General features: G+C 44.7%; 1 protein-coding gene across 1 annotated transcript; it reads left to right on the forward strand.

Annotated features, from left to right (window-relative positions):
- The first annotated feature begins 14,671 nt into the window (after window positions 1-14,671).
- LOC101403174 (uncharacterized) lies at window positions 14,672-22,743 on the forward strand. Its single transcript, XM_004439121.3, has 3 exons — window positions 14,672-14,813; window positions 17,603-17,729; window positions 19,062-22,743. Exons 1-3 carry the CDS (start codon window positions 14,781-14,783, stop codon window positions 20,516-20,518), a joined length of 1,617 nt encoding a protein of 538 aa, XP_004439178.1. The 5' UTR covers window positions 14,672-14,780; the 3' UTR covers window positions 20,519-22,743.
- Window positions 22,744-23,233: the final 490 nt, after the last annotated feature.

The following is a 23,233-nucleotide window of genomic DNA, read 5'->3' on the forward strand; positions in this document are numbered from 1 at the left end:
CCCTCTTTGAGCTGTAGATCCCTCCTCTGACAAGTGGAAATAATAGGTCCTGCACCCTGAGTGGTTTGGGGGCTATTAATATGAGATAATCCTCAGGAGAGCTCATCAGTGTTAGCTCCCTATGAGCAGATGAGTGGGGGCCCTCAGCGTAGGTGGAAGGGGGGCATGTCTGCAGAGCGCCCTGGGGGTCCAGAAGTAACCTAAGCGAGGGGCCTTCTGCGAACCTGGGGAGATAGCAGGGAAAGAAGGTGGGGTTCCCTAAGACCCAGGCCTAGTGGCCTGGGAGTGAGTCCTGTCACCGGGGGCTTACAGGCAGACAACACTCCCTTTCTGGGCCTCAGTTTTCTCCTGTGCACGATGGAGATAATGAGGGGACCTGATCCTAAGGCTCTCAGAGGAGGTGGGAGTGGAAGCAAGGGCCCTGCATGGCTGTTACTGGGGACATGCTCCCCCTGGTGCGAGTTCAGGGCATATTGGGAACTCAGGGTGACCAGAGGGAGAAGCCAGGCCACACGGCCCAGGCCCAGCTCCAATGGCCCTTGCCCGCCTGCTCTCTGCAGACCCCTCACTTGGGGGCATCGGGGGCTGTATGCCCAGGGTTCCGGGGAGAGCTTGGCCCCTAGGCTGCAATGTGGCTGCACCTGCGGCCCCTTGCTGCCCCAGTGCCCCGGCCCCTCTGTCCCTGGGTGCATGAGAAAGAAATGGAGCTCCTCAGAACCCCTTGGCCCTGCATGGCCCCCAAGTGTCAAGCTGCAGGGAGGGGGCTGCCGGGTACTGAGGTTTCAGTGTGGCTTCCAGGGGGGCCATTCCAAGGCTGTGACCTGGAGCAAGTCCCCTCACCACCTTTGGTCTCCATTCCCTCGAGTCTAAAATGGCAATATTATCAGTTCCTCCCTGTGTTGAGCAGACTGGAGAGGCCCCTGTGTTACCTGATCAGGTTCATTTTGCCCTTGTCAGGATTATGCCAATCACTGACATGATAAGTTTGCAAAGAGAAAGGGTTTAATCACAAGGCAGCCAAGTGAGGAGACTCCACCTCCCTGAAAAATGAGGATTAGGGATATTTATGGGATAAAGGAGCGAAGTGGTCTGAAGTGGGAATAGATCATTAGAGGTAAGGAGAATCGAGGTAACTGATGATCTGTGCAAGTATAGTCAAGCTCCATGCCTCTTCATAGGATGCATGTTCACAAAATGGCAGTTTCCATGATCTGAGGGTGGAGTTTTCAGCTCCTTGAGGTCAAAGTGTCACCTATCGGTCATCTGCACAGGCCCAGTTGATGAGCCAGTGGTCTTAACCAGCCTGAACTGGATAAGGAGTTGACTCTCAGTTCCTGAAAAACTCAAGCACGTTACCATGGTGACCCAGGCATCAGAGATGGGTTGTAATAATGCATTATCTAAGCACTTTTGCAAACAAACGAGTATAGTTAAAGCAAGTTGGTCCCTGGTTTCACCTGCGTGATGTGTGTCCCCTAATGCCCAGGTGGTCCCCTTAGTTCTCTTCCCCAGTGCAACGAGGATGGCTCAGATCCTCTGGCCAGATCCCCAGAAATATGAGCAGGGGAGGCTGAAATACTTATAATGGCAACAGCTGTTGGAAACATTTCATGTCCTGGTGATGGTGGGTTCACTGTGGTGATGGAGGAGCGTGGGGTTACAATACATCCTGACCAGAGAGACCTGGGTTCAACCCCACCTCTGCTGTGTAGACTGAGTGACTTTCCAGAGCTGCCTGATCCTGAAACCTTGAGCAACTGACTGAGACAGAGAAGATGATAGGGGCTACCTCAAGGGTTGTGGGAGGACCATTAACAGTTGCAGAAACACCAGGAACACCTCCATAACCAGGTACCCCAAGATTTGCTTTTTGAGCATTTTGTCTTTAATTTTCACAACAACCTGGTGAAGTGGGAACTATTATTGCATTTCTGGGAAAATCCAGGATCAGAAAAATGAAATGTCTTCCCCAAGGTCACATAGCAGAGAAAGTTTTGGATTCAAGAGTCTGAATAAAGGGAGTGACATCAGCATCATGGCAGAGTGAGTTGTTTCCTCAGCCTCTCCCCTTTAAGTTACAACTAAATGGACATTCATTAACCTGCAGAAGATTCCTTGCATAGCACAACAGGACTTCTGAGAGATCCATGCAGCTATACATCTGAAGGTGGATTGACTGGATCCCTGGGAAGCAGTGGAACTAAGTAAGTGCACCCCTCCTCTCCCTAGCAGTAGCAAGCCAGTTAATGAATCCTCACACAGCAGCCATGATGACTGTAAGACAAGGCAGGGACAGCCTGGCCTGCATGAATGCTTTTAGGCTCTGGCCCATGGGAGTGCCCAACATGCCATGGCAGCCCCACCCACAGAAATGCTCTACATTGAGTGCCAGGGGCTCAGCCACCACGTGGGCACCCCTCCCCCCAGCACAGTGCAGGCGAGAAGGCACCACACCCACTCAGATGGCTCCCCTGCCTGCAGAACACAGCAGCTCACAGGACCCAACATGTGGCAGCTCAGCCCCCATATAGGCACTCCTTCTGCCTAGTGTGAAGCAGCTCAGCTGGTCCCCTGCTGAGCAGAGGCCCCACCTATGGTGCCTGACCTGACCACCCAGTGCAGAGGCCCTGCATATGTGAGCACAACCTGCAGAGCAGCTGTGGCCAGCCTGGGCAAATGCAGAGTAGCCCTACCTGCACAACTCCCAGCAGACAGGGCAAGATCAGAAAACATAGCTCCTGCCCACCCCACCCCCAACAATAGCAGATGGAATCTATGACCTGATACTACCACAAATGTGCTGGCAAAGGATCACTTCATCAAATACCATGAAGAACTACATTAACACTTCAGAGCAGAAGGAAAATGACAAGTCTCCACAGAGATCAATCCTGAACTCATATAAATTTACAACCTAAATGACAGAGAATTCAAAATAGTTATCATAAACTCAATGAATTACAAGAAAACTCAGAAAGACAATTCAATGAGCTCAGGAATAAAATTAATGAACAGAAGGAATACTTCACCAAAGAGATTGAAACTCTAAAAAAACACCAAACAGAAATTCTGGATATGAAGAACACAATTAATGACATAAAAATAATCTAGAATCCATCAAAAATAGAGCTGATGTTACAGAGGACAGAATTAGTGACTTAGAGGATAGAAATATAGAAATGCTTCAGGTAGAGGAGGAGAGAGAATTAAGATTTTTTAAAAATGAAGAAATTCTTTGAGAAATATCTGACTCAGGAAAAGCAACATAAAAATTATAGGTATTCCATAGGGAGAAGTAGGGGATAAAAGAGTAGAGAGCTTGTTCAAAGAAATAATGGCTGAGAACTTCCCAAACTTGGGAAAGAAACTGGACTTACAAGTACATGAAGACAATAGAACTCCTAGTTACATTAATGCAAAAAGACCTTCTCCAAGGCATATACTATTAAAACTGGCAAAAGTCAATGACAAAGAAAAAATATGCAGGGCAGCAAGGCAAAAGAAAATAACCTACAAAGGAACCCCTATCAGGCTTTCAGTGGATTTCATGGCAGAAACCTTACAGACTAGGAGAGAATGGAATGATATATTCAAAATACTGAAAGACAAAAAACTTTCAACCAAGAATACTCTATCCAGTGAGAAAAACCTTCAGATATGATGGAGAAATAACAGCTTTCCCAGATAAATAAAATCTGAGAAAGTTCATTGTCACTGGGCCTTCCCTCCAAGAAACATTGAAAGGAGTCCTCCCATCTGAATGTACAAAGCAAAAGTTTACAAAACTTTGAGCAAGGCGATAAATAGACAGATAGAATCAGAAAATTGCAGCTCTATATCAGAACAGGTCAGTAAGCAATTACAACATAAAAGACAAATGGAAGGAAAGCATCAAAAATAACTATAAACAGTTCAATTTAGTCACAAACTCACAACACAGAAAAGAGCAATTTGTGACAACAATAACTCAGAAGGGGAAGAGGAAAGGGATGGAACCTGCTTAGGCTAATGCAGATAAGAGTCTATCAGAAAATGGACTATCTCATCTTTGAGATGTTTTATACAAACCTCACAGTAACCACTAAACAAAAAAATCAGAGCAGAGCCACAAACCATAAATAAAGAGAAAACTGAGAAAACCATCACAGAAAACCACCAAACTGAAATGGCAGTCAGAAATACAAGGGAAAAGAAACAATGGAAATATAGAACAACCAGAAAATAAGAGATAAAATGGCAGTACCAAGCCTCCCTATATCAATTATCACTCTAAATGTAAATGGATTGAATTCTCCAATAAAAAGACAGAGAGTGGCTGGAGGGATAAAAAAACAAGACCCAACAATATGCTGCTTCCAGGAACAGATCTCAGCTCTAGAGACAAACATAGGCTCAGAGTGAAGGGATGGAAGATGATACTCCAAGCAAATGTTAAGCAAAAGAAAGCAAGTGTAGCCATACTTATATCAGACAAAGCAGAATTCAAGATAAAAAATATAATGAGAGAGAAAGATGGGCCATATATAATGATAAAAGGGACATTCCACTAAAAGGACATGACACATATGAATATATATGCACCTAACAACACAGAAGCACCAAAATACATAAAGCAACTATTAATGTACCTAAAGGGAGAAATTGACAGCAACACAATAACAATAATAGTATGGGACCTCAACATCCCACTTATATCAATGGATAGATCATCCAGACAGAAAGTCAACAAGGAAACAATGGATTTAAATGAAACACTAGATCAAATGGACTTAGTAGATATATATAGAACATTTCATCCCAAAACAGCAGAATACACATTCTTCTCAAGTGCACATGGAACATTCTCAAATATAGACCATACGCTGGGAAATAAGGAAAGACTCAATAAATTTAAGAAGATTGAAATCAAATCAAGCATCTTTTCCAACCACAATGCTATGAAACTAGAAATCAACTACAACAAAAAGGCTGGGAAAGTCACAAATACATGGAGACTAAACAGCATGCTACTGAACAACCATTGGATCAATGAAGAAATCAAAGGAAAATTCAAAAATTACCTGGAGACAAATGAAAATGAAAACACAACACACCAACTCCTATGCAGCAAAAGCAGTTCTAAGAGGGAAATTTATAGCAATATAGGCCTACCTCAGCAAAAAGAAAAATCTCAAATACGTAATCTTGAACTACACCTAGCAGAAATAGAAAGAGAAGAACAAACAAAGCCCAAAGTTAGCAGAAGTAGGGAAATAATAAAAATCACACCAGAAATAAATGAAATAGAGACTAAAAAAACAATAGAAAAGATCAATGAAACTAAGAGCTGGTTGTTTGAGAAGATAAACAAAACTGAAAAACCCTTAGCCAGACTCACTAAGAAAAAAAGAGAGAAGGCTCAAATAAATAAAAATAAATGAAAGAGGAGAAATTACAATGGATACCCCAGAAATACAAAGGATTAAAAGAGAATACTAAGAAAAACTATATGCCCACAAATTGGGTAACCTAGAATAAATGGATAAATTCTTAGACTTATATAACCTCCCAAAATTGAATCAAGAAGAAATAGAGAACTGTAGAGACCAATCTCAAGTAAAGAGATTGAAACAGTAATACAAAAACCTCCCAAAAAACAAAAGTCCAGGACCAAGTGGCTTCTCTGGAGAATTCTACCAAACATCCAAGAAGATTTGATACCTATCCTTCTCAAATTATTCCAAAAAATTGAAGAAAATGTAATGCTTCCTAATCCACTCTATGACGCCACCATTACCCTGATACCAAAACCAGATAAGAACAACACAAAAAGGAAAATTACAAGCCAATATCACTGACGAACATAGATGCAAAAATTCTCAACAAAATATTGGCAAATGAAATACAGCAATATGTTAAAAGGATCATACACCATGATCAAGTAGGATTTATACCAGGGATGCAGGGATGGTTCAACATTCACAAATCAATGTGATACACCACAGTAACAAAACGAGGAATAAAAATCACATGATCATCTCAATAGACACAGAAAAAGCATTTGACAAGATCCAACATCCATTTATGATAAAAACTTTCAATAAAATGGGCAGAAAAGGAAAGCACCTCAACATAATAAAGGCCATATATGACAAACCTACAGCCAACCTCATACTTAATGGTGAAAAACTGAATGCCATTCCTCTGAGAACAGGAACAGGACAAGGATGACCACTTTCACCACTCCTATTCAACACAGTACTGGAGGTTTTGGCCAGAGCAATTAGGCAACAAAAAGAAAATAAAAGGTATCCAACTGGAGGGTAAGAAGTAAAACTCTCACTGATTGCAGACAACATGATTCTATATATACAAAACCCTAAAGAATCCAGCAGAAAGCTGTTAGAAATAATCAACAACTAGAGCGAAGTGCAGGGTACAAAATCAACTTACAGAAATCAATTGCATTTCAATACACTAAAAACGAACTAGCAGAAAGAGAAGTCTAGTATACAATCCCATTTAGAACTGCAACAAAAAGAATAAAATATCTAGGAAGAAATGTAGCCAAGGAGGTGCAAGACCTATACACTGAAAGCTATAAGACATTATTGACAGAAATTGAAGAAGACATAAAGAAATGGAAAGATATTCCATGCTCATGGATTGGAAGAATAAACATAGTTAAAATGTCCATATTATCTAAAGCAACCTACAGATTCAATGCAATCCCAATCAGAATCCCAATGACATTCTTCACAGAAATAGAACAAAAAATCCTAAAATGTATATGGAACAACAAAAGACCCTGAACAGCCAAATCAATCTTGGGAAAAAAGAATAAAGCTGGAGGCATCACAATCCCTGTCTTCAAAATACACTACAAAGCTATAGTAATCAAAACAGCATGGTACTGGTACAAACATGGACATACAGATCAATGGAATAGAATTGAAAGACCAGAAAGAAAACCACACATTTATGAACAGCTAATCTTCAACAAAGGAGCCAAGAACACACAATGGAGAAAGGAAAGTCTCTTCAATAAATGGTATTTGGAAAACTGGACAGCCACATGCAAAAGAATGAAAGTAGACCATTATCTTACAACATACACAAAAATTAACTCAAAATGGATTAAAGACTTGAAGGTAAGACCTGAAACCATAAAACTCCTAGAAGGAAAGATAGGCAGTACACTGTTTGACATCGGTCTCAGCAGCATCTTTTCGAATACCATGTCTACTCAAGCAAGGGAAACAAAAGAAAAAATAAACAAATGGAACTACATCAGAGTAAAAAGCTTCTGCAAGGCAAGGGAAATCATGAAAAAAATGAAAAGCCAACCCAACAACTGGGAGAAAATATTTACAAATCATATATCTGACAAGGGGTTAATCTCCAAAATATACAAAGAACTCATATGACTCAACAACAAAAAGACAACCAGATCAAAAAATGGGCAGAAGGTATGAACAGACATTTTTCGAAAGAACATATACAGATGGCCAATAGGCACATGAAAAGATATTCAACATCACTAATTATTAGGGAAATGCAAATCAAAACTACAATGAGATATCACCTTACACCTGTCAGAATAGCTATAGTTAACAAGACAAGATGGGCCGGCCCCGTGGCTTAGCGGTTAAGTGCGCACGCTCCGCTGCTGGCAGCCCGGGTTCGGATCCCGGGTGCGCACAGATGCACCGCTTCTCTGGCCATGCTGAGGCCACGTCCCACATACAGCAACTAGAAGGATGTGGACTATGACATACAATTATCTACTGGGGCTTTGCGGGGAAAATAAATAAATAAATAAAATCAAAAAAAAAAAGACAAGAAATAACAAATTGGAGAGGATGTGGAGAAAAGGGAACCCTCATATACTGCTGGTGGAAATGCAAACTGGTGCAGCCACTGTGGAAAATAGCATGGAGATTTCTAAAAAAATTAAAAATAGAAATACAATATGATCCAGCTATCCCACCATTGGGTATTTATCCAAAGAACATGAAATCAACAACACAAAGAGATCTATGCACCCCTATGTTCATTGCAGCATTATTCACAATAGCCAGGATGTGGAAGCAACCCAAGTGCCCATCAATTGATGAGTGGATAAAGAAGACGTGGTATATAAACACAATGAAATATTACTTAGCCATAAAAAATACAAAATCGTCCCATTTGCAACAACGTGGATGGACCTTGAGGGTACTATGTTAAGCGAAATAAGCCAGACAAAGACAAACACCATATGATTTCACTCATATGTGGAAGATAAACACATGGCTAAAGAGAACAGATTAGTGGTTACCAGAGGGGAAAGGGGTGGGAGGTTGCACAAAAGGGGTAAAGGGGCACATATATATGGTGAGGGAGAAAAACTGCATCGTGGTGAGCATGATGCAGTCTATACAGAAATTGATATATAATAATGTATACCTGAAAGTACACAATGTTATAAACCAATATGACCTCAACAAAAGAAAAAAAGAAAAAAGAAAAAGCTGAATACAAACTCCTGAGACTGGCCAGAGCTGATCGTCATGATCCTTTCCTCCATTCCTCTGAAGTCCAGGAGCATTTACTGTCTGCTCCCACAGGGCTCACGGGAATGCCATTTTCTGTCATCTCCAGTGGCTTCCCCCTTGGGAGGTTTTTCTCTCAGGCACAATTGCATTGTGTCCAAAGGCCACGTCCACCTCCCCCTTGAGCCCAAACCTGAGCTCACCCCTCAAGGAGGCCTTGGTGATTTGGGCCTGGGTCTCTCTGCACCTTCACCAGTGACTGAGTGACAGGCTCTGATCTCATCCAACAGCACAAGGCCAACACCACTACCTCTGGTAGGTGTTGGTGGCCTTCAAAGATCTGGCCGTGACTCAGGAAGAATGGGGACAGCTTGACCTGGACCAGAGGACCCTGTACCAGAAGGTGATGCTGGAGACCTGCGGACTTCTGGTCTCACTGGGTAAGGGGTCACCTGTCACCCCTCTGGGGGAGCCCAGCCTCCTTGACTCCTGGCTGGTCAAGGAGGTCACAGTACCCACCTTGCCTCCTCCCTACAGCCCCTGCAGTTTCCTGGTCCCTTCTCCTCCTGCCTGGTCTCCTTGTGTCTGCATCAGGGATTATTGGGACAGAAACAACATCCTTCTGAACACAAACCCTCACCCCAGCGCCCAGCACACTGGGGCCTCAGTCTGAGCTCCTTACTCCCGATTCCACAGAAGGAGCTGACTGGCCCAGCCAGGCTGCATTGAGTATCCTCACAGCCCAGTTGGCAGGGCCATGGGTGAAGGGCTGTTCTCAGAAGAGAGGGTGAGTCACACAGACCTCCAGGTGGCATTTGTCAGCAGCACCCCTCAGGGATCTTCCTGAACAATCTTGGTAAAAATGACCCTGGTGTCTACATGATCATCACATGTTTCCTGTGGCCTGGGCCATGATCCCCCATTGGTATAGATGATTTTAGAGAGTGCACAGGGGTGTCATCTAATGCCATGGGTGGACACCCTGAGAAAGCCGATCCTTTTCCCTTCACTTTCCCTCCTGATTATCGTTGACAGAATTTTTCAATTCAGCGCTGAGTCTGCCATGCCCCCTATCTGTCGTTAATTTCCCTTTTCAACAGAGGGAGCAGCCTCCAGCTCACAGCCCTGAGTAGGCCGCATGAGCTCACTGAGAGGTAACAGCATTATAGCGTCTTGTTGCTGTGGTTTGATGGCAACCTTCCATTTGTGGCAAATGAAATTGGCTTTGCCCTCTACCAGAGAAATACCAGATGCTCTTTTAGAATAAAACTGTTTAAAATGATAAAAAGTGGGTCAATTTAAGGAAAAGCCAATGGTCACAGGTAACACCCCCTGAGTGCTGACCACACGTCAGTCTGGTGGGCGCTACTCGCACTGTGTCCCTTAGCCCTCCTGACGGCCATCCTCCCAAAGTGAGGCACATAGGACCCATGCAGTGAGTCCCTCATTAGGCTGCATTTACTCAATTTAGATGTGCCCTTTTTTTGAGACACCATCCTCTGCTTTCTTTGATGAAAGAAGTCCTTGCTTTTGTGAAATGTAGGTGACAATAAATGTGAAAAGTCTTTATTGGACCAAAGGACAGGGTGGGTTTTCTATTTTTAAACTTTTTAGCAGTTTTTTTATATTCATTTGGGAATCACCAAGTCAGCCCCTCCTAAAGCCCTCTTAGCCAAGGATTAAATACCCCAGATCACCTCCTCTCACCTACATTGCCCACATAACGCCTGTGGGCTGCCTCCTCGTTAGGGCTCCAGAGCCCGACCAGATGGTGTTGAATCCCAGCTCTGTTGTTTATGAGCTGTCTGGCCCTGGGTGAGTTTCTGAAGCTCTCTGTGCCTCAGCTTCCTCTTTGGCATAATGGGTATTATGGTATCTACTTTACAGGGCTATTGTGAGGGTAAATTAGTTAATATATAAACAGCGCACAGAACAGGGTTTGTTCCTCCCTGTGTGTGGGTTAGTGATTATGACCCCTGCTGCCATCACGCTGTTGTTAATAGCATCATCATCATCATCATCATCATCAAAGTGCCTGGACTCAGCATCTTCTGGAGCCCTGAATGTGGGAACACCCCCAAAATATTGGCTCTGGTTTTTCTGTTAGGAATAAGCATCCCATGGCAGCATGGCACAGGGAGGGAGCACCTGGACTCAGAGCCAGTGTGTGACTCCTTCCTCGTGCTGACACTTATTAGGGTTGGGACATGGGGCTCCCTAGTGAAACTCTCTGGGCCTCAGTTTCTTCATATGTACATTTGGAGTTATTATAATAATACTACGAGGTGTGTTATTGCAGTTATTTAAATAGATTAATGTCTGTAGGACTTGAACTGAACCGGGCACATAGGAAGTGCTAGAAACACCTTTTTTTTTTTTTTTAATTTTATTTATTTATTTATTTTCCTCCAAAGCCCCAGTAGATAGTTGTATGTCATAGCTGCACATCCTTCTAGTTGCTGTATGTGGGACGCGGCCTCAGCATGGCCAGAGAAGCGGTGTGAGGGTGCGCGCCCAGGATCCGAACCCGGGCTGCCAGCAGCGGAGCGCGCGCACTTAACCATTAAGCCATGGGGCCGGCCCTAGAAACACCTTTTTATACAAAATAAATTAATGAATTATCTGATGTTCTCCCACGTGATCCTTGCCAGCTAGTTGACCAAGAAACTAATGTGAATGGGAACTGAATTAAAGTAGGGGGCTCTTCACACGCAGATAACCAAAAGGTTCCGTCCGTCAGGGTCTAACGTGTTTTCCAACACCATCAAGCAATTAACTCAATTGGAGATCGTGTCAGCTCCCACAGGTTAAGGGCTCAGTTCCGTAAGACTGCCATCACTTCAGACTAAGAAAAACAACTTTTACAGGAACACATTCTAAAATACAGACACACACACAGAGCAATTTGTGTGCAAAAGCAATTCTAAAAGGATACTATACTGCAAACTGTTTTTCTCCAGGAGAAAAATTTAATTATCTGAGACTTTTGACATTTTATTTTGTAATTGTATATGGTATAGGACTCCTTTAATAAATAATAGAAAATATTTTACACTTTTTTTTGTCTATTAGGAAAACAAATATACACTGATCCAGTTTTTTTTTCCAACTTCAGTTAAAAAATCCTACAGATTTAGGGCCGGCCCCGTGGCTTAGCGGTTAAGTGCGTGCATTCCGCTACTGGCGGCCTGGGTTCGGATCCCAGGCGCACACCGACACACCACTTGTCCAGCCATGGGGAGGCCGAGTCCCACATACAGCAACTAGAAGGATGTGCAACTATGACATACAACTGTCTACCGGGGCTTTGGGGAAAAAAAAACGAGGCACATTGGCAATAGATGTTAGCTCAGAGCCGGTCTTCCTTAGCAAAAAGAGGAGGATTAGCATGGATGTTAGCTCAGGGCTGATCTTCCTCACTAAAAAAAAAAATAATAATTAAAAAATAAAAATAAAAATGTTAAAAAAATCCTACAGATTTAGACAGAACAGCTATTAATTGCAAGAAATGCAGGTACACGTTTCTACAGAATACAGAGCAGAAGGATGGAAATTTCTTGAACATGTATCAGAATCACTTGGAAGCTTGTTAAAACACGATTCTTGGGCCTTATCCACAGAGTGCCTGATTCAGTACGTCTGGATTCAGGATTGAGAATGTGCATTTCTAATGAGTCACCAGGGGACACTGCTGGGTAAGGTCCAGGGATCAAACTCTGAAAATCAGATTCTAGGAAAGATGAGGCTGCCTGGGTTCAGGCCCCAGTCCACCACAGTGGAGATGTGCAGCCTCTGAGAGGCAGAGCCAAGATTTCTCACCCGTATGCCATGAGTGTGTCTGCAGTGAGCAAAGCAGAGGAATGGCTGACTGGGCTGGTGTCCCAGGCCCTCCACTGCTGAGGAGACCTGTGAAGCCTCCACCCACTGAACGACCCAGTCACCTGCTGCTTCTGCCCAAAAGTTATTGCAAAAATACCCACAAGGCTCATCCCTCACCAACTTCAAGGGTTTTCTCCTCTTATCAAGGAGCCCCCTTACTGTGCGGTGTAATGTTATATTCCATACTACCCCTCTCAGGACACTCACCCTGTCTTCTTCCACTTTGTCTGCCACATTCTAACATACTGTATAATTGAGTATTCTTTTCTGTTTCTGGTCTTTCTTCCTTGAACACCAGGTAAGTCCCATGGGTGCAGGGATCTTTGTCTCTCTTATGACCCAGTGTCTCTCATGCACCCACAATAAGTCCTAAAACCTAATATTTGTTCATTGATCATTAGTGAGACCAGAGAATAAACATGACATCTCAGTTTCCTTGTATATTTTTACAATTCTGGCTACTCTAAATGTCCCCTCCTTCTATGCCAGTATTGCTCAAATTTTTCAAGAATGAAGAAGAATCACATTTTGGAGACAAAACTTTCAGTGACCCTTCTAGTCACATGCTCAGCTTAATTCTATCTGTTCACAGACATCACTGCTAAAACTTCTCAGAGGTCTTACCCTTTGTCATCTTCCACTGGTGTTTCACCAGAGCTATTTCTGCCACCACCTGTGAATCACTACATAGAATTGTTAACAGCTCTTTGTAATTTGCGTTTTACAATGTTTTTCTGAGATAACATCATTGCTTCATGCAAAACAGTCCCTTCATCCCAAGAGAAATGATAATCACTTCCTAGCAATGAAATCATGAATTTAAGATACTCCCACTATCTCCAGGTTGAGAGCACCCTTTGCATACATGCTCCAACTTTGAGCACTGCAGCCATTGCACCATACCAAAATAGCATTTTTCTCATTGTTCTCTTTTTGACACTGATGTTAGAGTCCTAAAAGGAACTGAATGTATGTCAGGATATCAAGTAAGAGATATTAAATGGATTAAAGTGTTGCTCAATGAATTGGACAGAATAATTGATTGCACAGACAGGAGAGAGGTTTTCTTTGGGAACCACAGACAGATCTGTTAAATAAGAATTATTCAGACACATTAAACAGTAAGGCAGACTTTTACTCAGGACCATTACCATAGGTGTAGAGATAATGGGGTTTTGCAGTAGGCAAGAGATATTGGACTCAACTCCAATTTTTTTTAAACAGTTGGGATTTACAGCTAAGGGGGGTGGGGGTGAGTGCATGGAAAATTACTAAGAGAGCAGGGAAATTCTTCCCAAACTGATCTAAAAGATTTTTGCTGAAGGCAGGTCAGCATGATCAGATATCACCTGTGTGATGGTGATGGATGAGGAAATTTGATCAGGCAGGTATCAGTGGTGATCAGATACTGAGGATGGGAAATTCTCACTAAACCAACTTAGCAGGATTCTTGCTCTACAGGACAAGGCCCAAGAACTGGGCCTAGTCAAAAAAGATTAGAGGAGCCTGACTAAAGTTTAGTAAAGGTGAGACTCTTTGTCCAATCTATCTTTGTACTCCTGCTTCAGCGTGGCCCAACATTCTTCCTCTATTTTCCTTCAGATGGCACAGTCTGGGGTATTTTCTCTCTTGTCTCTGACCAAACATAATAGGTTGACAAACTGACTTTAATGCTTCAGAGTGCATTCATTTGAATGAAATAAGATAATGTTTATTAGCTTCCACTAACAGTGGACACATTTTGTGTCTGAATGACTCTATGGAATTATATGTTTATTTGGATTTGTAGCCTTTGGAAGCATCTGAAGTAATATTTGTAGCCTCTGGGAGCATGCTGAGCTTCACTGTCTGAAATAATGTCTCCAAACAGCTAGATTATCAACTGCAGGAGCCTTCTGCACGAATATGATTACGATCCCTTTAAAGAGGTGCAAAGCCTCCCTGGATATGCCATTTCCCAACGCCCCACTTAGTGCCGGGGAAAAGAGGGAAAAAAACCCCTTACTCGAAGTCTGTGGATCTGTGGGGACTACATTACCCAGAATGCTCGGAGTCGAGCGACAGCATCACTATCAAATTAGAGCTTAGAAAAGAGGATCCGCGTACGGCCAAAAAGTCGGGGCGGGACTTCCGGCCTTTTACCTCAAGGCGGCCATGTTAGATGCTGGCGGTTTTGTTCAGCCGGTAAAAGACTCCGAAGCTCTGGGTCGGGGTAGAGGTGACGGGACCGAGAAGGTGCGAGAGGAGGCGCTGTCCCCGCTGCACAGAGCGGTTCTGAGGCTCGGCGACGCCGCCCGGGGGACCCGCGCCAGGGCCGGGACAGGGACCGCTGTCCCCGCGTCCCCTCCTTTCCCGCCGCTCCCGGCCCCGCTCCGCCCCCAGAGTCCGATGGCGGCGGCCGCGCGGAGGGAGCCGGCTCAGGTCAGTGCTCGTGCTCCGCGCCCTCCCGCCCTCAGCCCAGCCCAGCCCTAGATCCTGAGTGCGGCGTCGCTCACGGGCCTGCAGCCCAGGCCCCGGTGTCCGGGACGGGGAGGCGCTCGTGCGGCCTGTTTCTGAGAGCTGGGGTGACGGGTGTGGGGGAGGGACCCAGGCGGAGGGATACCTGCTAAGGGGTCATACTGAGCCCTGAGGCACGAGGTTAAACGGCGGGCTGAGGCCTAGTCTTCAGGGTCAGGGAAGGGTCCATGGAGGCCTGAGCCCATCGAACACCACCGTGGACGCATGCCTCTAGGGTCTACCTTTTCCCACACTGCTCACGGCTGCGGAAACGCTCATGGAACCAACCCAGCCGACAGGAGGGTGTCCCTTTTTCTCACTGGCCCTGACCCTCACCCACATTTCTCTGGATTATTGTATCCCGGGACTCTTAAGTGCCATTCCCGTTTTCCCTCTGAAGTGGAGATCCTGGAGAAACCCCCAGCCCGTGCCAGGAGTCATATGAAAGTGTTTTCATTTCTCGTAACCAGTGTAAACAGGTATGGAAGGTTATCCCAGGAACTGGTAGCACAGTGTGCCCATGCCTGAGTTGAAACTGAGCTGGAAGTGTTCAGGAAACTACAGATCTTTTTTCTTTCAATTGGGTAGAAAGAGCAGGGGGACGGGAGTCAGGACGGAATGAATGCCTGAGAAGCTGGGTGTTTTTTCTGGCGGTAATGAGATGTGTGGGTCACAGGAGGGAAGTGATTTTGCTAAGGTCTTAATAGGCTCCCTCTGGCTGTAGTATGACTATAGACTATGGGGTTGAGGGAAGAGGAAAATCAGGGTGGAGCCTGCTGCCATAATCCACTTGAGGGTTAATGGACCAGAAGTCATGGTTTAGGGGATGTGATTGAATTCTGGATGTGTGTTTTAAAAAGTGACAACTTTATTTTTTAATGTGGACCATGAGGGAGTGAAACAGGATTCAGCTATGTTGCTAGGGTTTTTTTCTTAGTAGCTTTGGGAATGGAAGCTTCGTGAATTGAAATGAGAAAGTTGGTAATAGGAGTGATATTCACAGGAGCTATCAGGACCTTCTGAAATGTTTCTGAGAGCACTAAGTGGAGGCATTGAGTGAGCAGCGAAACACACAGGTCTGGAAATCCGCGGAAGGGTTGAGGATGGAGGCTTCTAAAATGTCAAGGTGAATAAGCTGTGGATCACACTAGGAGGAGCAATTTTCTCGTTATGGTGGTAAAGCTATTAGGGTGCTGGGAAGAGGGGGAGGTTAGGGATTCAGGACTTGTTTGTGTATCTGGGTGATGGCATTGGACTTCACAAACAAGTGAGGGAGGTAAGTGGCCATGAAGGGAGAGTGTGTCAGGGACAGGATAGTCTGGCAGGTGGCCAGGGTTTCCAGAAGAGCAGACGTGAGATGGATGCAGAAGCTTAGGAGTAATTAAGGCAAGATGGCACTCAGGCCTGAGCTGGTGTTTATTCACCACTCGGTGAACTCCGCCAGGATTTTGTGAGGACTTTGGTGGGGCCTGGAGTGTTTTATTCAGCTTGGAGGATAAAGTCATCTGTGACCTGCAGATGTAGTCACCTGTGAGAGTCACTAGGCCTGGGGTGGGCCACTAGTGAGGCTGGGCTTTGAATGATGGTTAGGTGGACAGAGGAAAGTTATGACTGCTGAGGGAACATCAAGTGCAGCACAGGAGTGGAAGAGGGCCGTGGGTATCTGAGCTTCACATGTGATTCTGTGTGGCTAAGTCTGAGGAAGGGAATGGAGCCAGGCAGGGTGGTCTTCTAGAAGGAATTTGGGCTGCCAGTGCTCATGGAACGCATGGTAGGTTTAGGGTAGTATTGGATGCTGTTTGAATTTGCCAAGCATACTCTGGATGCTGTCACCCATGTAGTGTAAGTCCTCAAATTAAGACCCAGTATCATGTGCTTGCCTTGACATCTGATGAAAGGTGGGGGGCCTCACATGGCCTGAGTGCATGGTCGTCTATATGGGTTTCAGTTCCCTGCCAGCCCAAGGAGTTGTGCAGACAAGCCAATCACATCTTCTTACAGGAACCAGGAGGTACTCCATCCTCTTGATCCTATAAAGCTTGCAACCTACTGGTTGGTCACTGTTTCTCAGAGTGCAACCCCCCTGTGGCCCTGTGTAGAGTGTGCCTTTCTCTCTTCTCAGGCTTGTAAATATATGTGATTAATAAACTGCTGTCTGTCTCGTCTGTCCAGGGTCAGGTGTCATGTGTTTGGCCATCCCCATAACCCTAAGGTGGGAATCCCACCCTCAGCAGTGGGGTGAAGAGGAGGTGATTAAAACACAAGTAACGTGGGGAGGCCAGAGATCCCTGTGGTGTGGGACATTGAGGTGGTGGTGACCATAGATTTGTGGCTGTGGGATCCAGTCTCAAGAATTAGGTGTACTTGGAGAGGGAGTATGCCTGATGACCCCAGGGTCCTGGTATTGAGACTTATGTGACCTTGGCCACACCAGCACGATAGCCTGGCATGAGTGGGTAGATCCCTCCATGCCAGGTCCACAACTTAGACATCTACTTGTCCACCTACCTTTTCTTACTGGTGGCTGGACCCTGTGATCAGTGAGCCCATGAGGAGACTATAGCGCAGTAGCACCCATGGCACTAGGACCTGGTTTCTCCTCTGAGTTGGGGAGATTGGGAGGAGGGTAGGCATGGGGTAGATGGATGGGGGAAGGGATTGTGCGTTCTCTGGAGAGGGGCTTTTTATGGTTTCATCTGTCCCCATAATGCCAGGGCAGTGTGACCTTTGAGGACGTGGCTGTGTACTTCTCTTCAGAGGAATGGAGTCTCCTTGATGAGGCTCAGAGACGCCTGTACCAGGATGTGATGCTGAAGAACTTGGCACTTATAACCTCCTTGGGTAAGGCCCTCACACCTACCCTTGTGCCCTGAGGTAGGCTCTGCCCTTCCCTCTTCCTCAGGGCAGCTCTGTCCTTCTCACACAGGACCAAGGGCACTGCTTCCTTCCTCAGTTTCCTCGGTAGGTGCTTGGTTAGTAAGGCTGAGGTGTGTGCACTGCTCTTTCCTTTCTTGAGCAGACCCAACACCAGCTTCCCTGCTGACTTGTAGGGAAGGATGCAGGGTCAGGAGTCCTGCAGTCACCCTAATGGATCCCACCTGCTTGCCTTCTCCCTGACTGTGTTACTCTGTCCAGATGCAAGGCACCTGTGTGTCCCAGGTCTCCTTCCTTCCCCAAGCTGACATTTCCTCATGCCTGCCTGTGCCAGGAATTGCCATCACTGACATAGTCGCTACTTACCTGGACCATGGGCTGCTCTTGCAAGACCCTCTTCCAAAGTTCTCTGTGTAATGTTTAGTTTTCTTTGTTGTGGGCTATCATGTGCTGAGTTGTTCTGGACTAGTGTTGGCTGCTCATCTGTCCTGTCTTTTCCTCTATTTATATCATCAAGGTGCCATGTATTTGCTCATAGAGGGAGTGCGGTTGGGTTGGAGAGCCCACAGTGTTTCCCAGGATGTACATGAATCCATCCATGGCAAGATGGCTCAGAGGGAGCCTGGCCCTGTGGAGTGGCCCTGGAAGAGGACATGTGTTCACCTCAGAGCAGAAACCTATTCTGTTTGACTAGTATTTTGATGCCAGTGGCCACATTTGATTTCTATCTTTCCTTCCCCTTTCTTGATGCTTTGCCAATTTGTTAACTCTATTACTTGTCATTTCTAGTCTTACTTGCAGCCTGGAGTTAACCTCACATTTCTGGGCTCCATGTCTCACCTGTTTTTCTCACCACTCCATCTGCAGTGCTTTCCACATTGGCCCCTATGTATTGTGTCATGAGGTGTGCACATGTCCTTACACAGTTCTTGAGCACCAGCTGCCCTGTTATAGTTGTATTTTCCTGGGTTTTGACACACCCTTCTGTACAGCGTTCATGTGTCACCAACAGACAAGCTTCTTTGGAAAGTTGTTTGCAGAGGAGTGAATTGTAGACCCTGTCTTTCGTCTCTGTGTCATGCCTCATGGTTGTGTTCTTCACTTCATGAATCTTCTCTCATTCTGTCCTCTTTATAGCCCAGTACTGCTAAGTAGCCCCATCTTCAAGCTGAACCAACTCCTTTATCCTGCAAACAATCCCATGGACTGGTTTCTGGGTTATTTAGACACACACTTGTGCAGTAGCTGCCCGTTCCCACCAAAGTCAACATGCGCTTCACCAGGCTTTCTTGCTTTCAGGTTGTTGGCATGTAGCAGAGAATGAGGAGGCACCTGCCAAGCAGAGCATTTCTGTACAAAGTGTGTCACAGGTCAGGACTCCCAAGGCAAGTGTGTCTCCCTGGAAGGCCCATCCTTGCGAGATATGTGGCCCAGACTTGAGAGACATCTTCCACTTGACTGAGCACCAGGGAACACATTGTGGGCAGAAGATTTACAGAATTCGGGCATGTGAGAAACAATTGTGTTTGCATGCAAAACTGCAGCACCAAAAGCAGTACACTGGAGAGACACGCTTAAGAAGCAACAAGGGCAGAGCCTCACTTGTGAAGGACTGCAAATCCTGTGTGTCAGGGAAGCCCTTATCCTGTGAGGAGGTTGTGAGGGACGTCGTGGCCGGCTCGAGATTTCTCCAGCATCAGGCCACGCACACCAGGGAGGAGTCAAACAGGAGAAGTGAATGTGGAGCAGCCTTTCATGGGGGAAACACTCAATACAACTCTGGAAAATGCACGAAAGACTTCGATTGCAAACGTACACTTTTTCAGTCCCAGAGAGTCCTCACTAGAGAAAGAAGCTACATGTGCAGTGAATGTGGGAAATCTTTTAGCAAGAGCTACAGTCTCAGTGACCATTGGAGAGTTCATACTGGGGAAAAGCCTTATGAGTGTGGGGAGTGTGGGAAATCTTTTAGGCAAAGCTCTAGCCTCATTCAGCACCGGAGAGTTCACACTGGAGCTAGGCCTCATGAGTGTGATGAATGTGGGAAATTATTTAGCAACAAGTCCAACCTCATTAAACATCGGAGAATTCACACTGGAGAAAGGCCATACGAGTGTAGTGAATGTGGGAAATCCTTTAGCGAAAGCTCTGCACTCCTTCAGCACCGGAGTGTTCACACTGGAGAAAGGCCTTATGAGTGTAGTGAATGTGGGAAATTCTTTACCTACCACTCTAGTCTCATTAAACACCAGAGAGTTCACTCTGGATCAAGGCCCTATGAGTGCAGTGAATGTGGAAAATCCTTTACTCAAAACTCCAGCCTCATTGAACACCGTAGAGTTCATAGTGGAGAAAGGCCTTATAAATGTAGCGAATGTGGGAAGTCGTTTAGCCAAAGCTCTGCGCTTCTTCAGCATCGGAGAGTTCACACTGGAGAAAGGCCTTATGAGTGCAGTGAATGTGGGAAATTCTTTACTTACAGCTCCAGTCTCTTAAAACACCAGAGAGTTCACACTGGATCAAGGCCTTATGCGTGCAATGAATGTGGGAAATCCTTTACTCAAAACTCCAGCCTTGTTAAACACAGGAGAGTTCACACTGGAGAAAGGCCTTATGAGTGCAGCGAATGTGGGAAATCTTTTAGTGACAGCTCTGGCCTTATTAAACATCGAAGAGTTCACACTGGAGAAAGGCTTAATCAGTGCAGTGAATTTGGGAAATCATTTAGCTGTAGCTCCAACTTCAGTGACCAGTAGTGTTCACACTGGAGAAGGGCTTTATGAGTATTTGAATGTGGGGAGTTATTTACCTACAATTCCAGGCTCCTAAAACATGTCACATTGGGTGATGGCCTTATGAGTGTGGCGAATGTGAGAAATCATTTAACCAAAATCTAACCTCATTACACTCCGGAGACTTCAAAGTAGGGTAAGGCCTTATAAGTGTTGTGAAAAAACCTTCAGCCAAAGGACTTACCTCATTGGGTACCACAAATTTCAAACGAGAGAGATACTGTAAATGTGCAGGTATATACTATTTCTTTGTTCAGTGCAACAACACTGGAGGAGAGCCGTTATGAAGGTGCCGTTTGCGTGTATTGAACCTCATACAGCCAGACATCCACATAAATTCCAGGTATGTGGGAGCTGCATTGTACTTTTTAACCTGCCCAGGGCCATCGCCAGATTTATGTCACTGCCAGTTCTGTAGCAGAGGCCATTTCACCTTTACCACCTGGCAGGTGCCCACAGTGGGCAACATTTATCTATCTCAGTGTGTTCAGGGAAGTAAACCCCAGCGTTCTCCCATTTGTGGGACGATTCATGAGTAGCCTGGGCACTTTTTCCCCATTTTTTCCTCCTCTGATGAGTTAGGGCATAGACCTTACCCCATTTTGGCCTAGAGGACTCTTGGTGATTTGGAAAGATGGACTGCGTTTTTCAGGATATTATTGGTCTCATGAGACTCTAGCGATGGAATTTTCCAGCCTCTAAATCACCAACCCGGGAACAGTCTGCCTCCCATTGCTCTTGTTTGTATGATAATAAAGATCTTATTGTTTCAGCTACCATTAATCTTGGGGGTTCTGTTCACTGTATGGGGTGGTTTGAAGTTAACTGGGTTTGCTAAAATGAAGGGTGAACATCTTTGGTTGAGATCCCAAACTTTGTATGCCTCCGAGAGGACAGTATGATGGCAGAATAAATCTCTCCCATTTTGGCCTCATTTGCGTTGTTGCTCAGAACCTTCAAGGAAAAACTGTAGGGCTCTGTGGTCCTAATTTGTAACTTGAATGCCATGATATTTTGTAGGTTCAGAGTTCAACCCAAGGAGGGGACAGTTGGTTGTTGTGACAACCTTCAGTGCTTCTGAGAACAACATGAACTTGTTCTCTTGTTCACAGGGGACATTGCATCGTGCTCAGCACTGCTGAGGGACATCTCTTCCCCAGGTCCTGCAGCAGAGCCATGTGCCCTGATGTCCTGAATTCTATAGGGTAACATCACTGGTGTTAGGATTATAGGGACCAGGGGAATGAGAATTGTTACAGAAACACTGGATTAATAAAGGGTGCAGGAGACTGCAACAGATAACCTCATTTAAAAGGTTATCTATATAGTGTTTGGTCACTATGGCTGTGAAGGGGATGAGCAGGTAGAGAAATTCTCAGGATGTCCAGAACTGTGTGTCTTGTCACTGAGGGCCTTGTCAGAGAAAATAATCTAAAGGTTTTATGGATTCCTGTGGCCTCTCTGGGCTGTTCATTTAAGGCCATTGCCTCAGAGGCAGGCGAACAAGAAAAGAGAAAGGGAGATCTTTTAGTCCAGCGTGTGGTTGTGTGACCCAGCTGGTATTCCTGTTGAATGAGGTGGAAACAGCCTTCATGGCTCACCTATTTTTGCTGCCAGTGGGGCAAGTGCCCCTCTCGTGGAGAGAGAGAGACAGTGGAGTCAGTATGGTTACCAAACCTGATTTTCTAAAGAGCAGGAAATCCAGACTTTTAGTTTGAACCATATTGTTAAAGTTTTAATAGGTATAAATGATATGCAGTAAGCTGTCCATATTTAAACTATACAATTTGATAAATTTGACATTCATATAAACTCATGAAACCATCAAACAATCATGATGATAAAAATAAAAACTTTTCCATCACTCCTATGTTTACCTTGTGTCCTTTAATGTCTTTGTTTTCCAGGCAGCCACTGATTTGCTTTCCATTACAATAGGTTAGTTTGCATTTTCTAGAATTTTATGTGATTGAAATCATAAAGTGTTTAGTTTTTTTTTTTCCTTGGGTACCCTCATGTGATGTTTATTTTGAAATTTGTCAATAGTGCTTATATGAGTAGTTCATTCTTTTTATGTAGTTGAGAAGGATAGGATGTTCTGTCAATATACCATGATTTATTTATTTATGGGTAGTTTTAATTATTTCCAATTTGGACTATTGCAAATAAAACTGCAGAAGTTGGATGCATTCTTCATATTGGTATGATTCTTTTCTTTTGTTTTAGTACTTTGAAGTGCAATACCTGAGTCAGAATGTAGGTGAATATATAACTTAAGAAACACCAAGTTATCGTCTAAAGTGGTTGTTCCCTTTTGTATTCCTACCAGCAGTGTGTGAGATTTCCAGTTCTTCCATATTCTTGCTAAGTGGCTGTAGTTAGTTTTTTAAAACTTTGATCCTTTTAGTGAATGTGTAGCAGTATCTCACTGTTGCTTTAGAGGCGTTTCACTGATGTGTCATGATGTTGAGCATAGCTAGTGTACAAGAAATATGACAGAAGGGTGAGCATGTTAAACAGTATGAAGAATCAACAAGCCAAATCTGGATTGTGGCAAAATCTAATGGACAAATGGTTTAGCAACGTCAAGTGAAGAAAAATTAAGAAATAAGAAGTGGTACATATACGTTAAAAGACATGCAAGACATGCCTAATAATTGCCTGAGGATAAATTTTGCA

The sequence above is a fragment of the Ceratotherium simum genome, chromosome 33 (genome assembly GCF_057802395.1).
Source record: "Ceratotherium simum simum isolate JZ-2026a chromosome 33, ASM5780239v1, whole genome shotgun sequence".
NCBI lineage: Eukaryota > Metazoa > Chordata > Mammalia > Perissodactyla > Rhinocerotidae > Ceratotherium > Ceratotherium simum.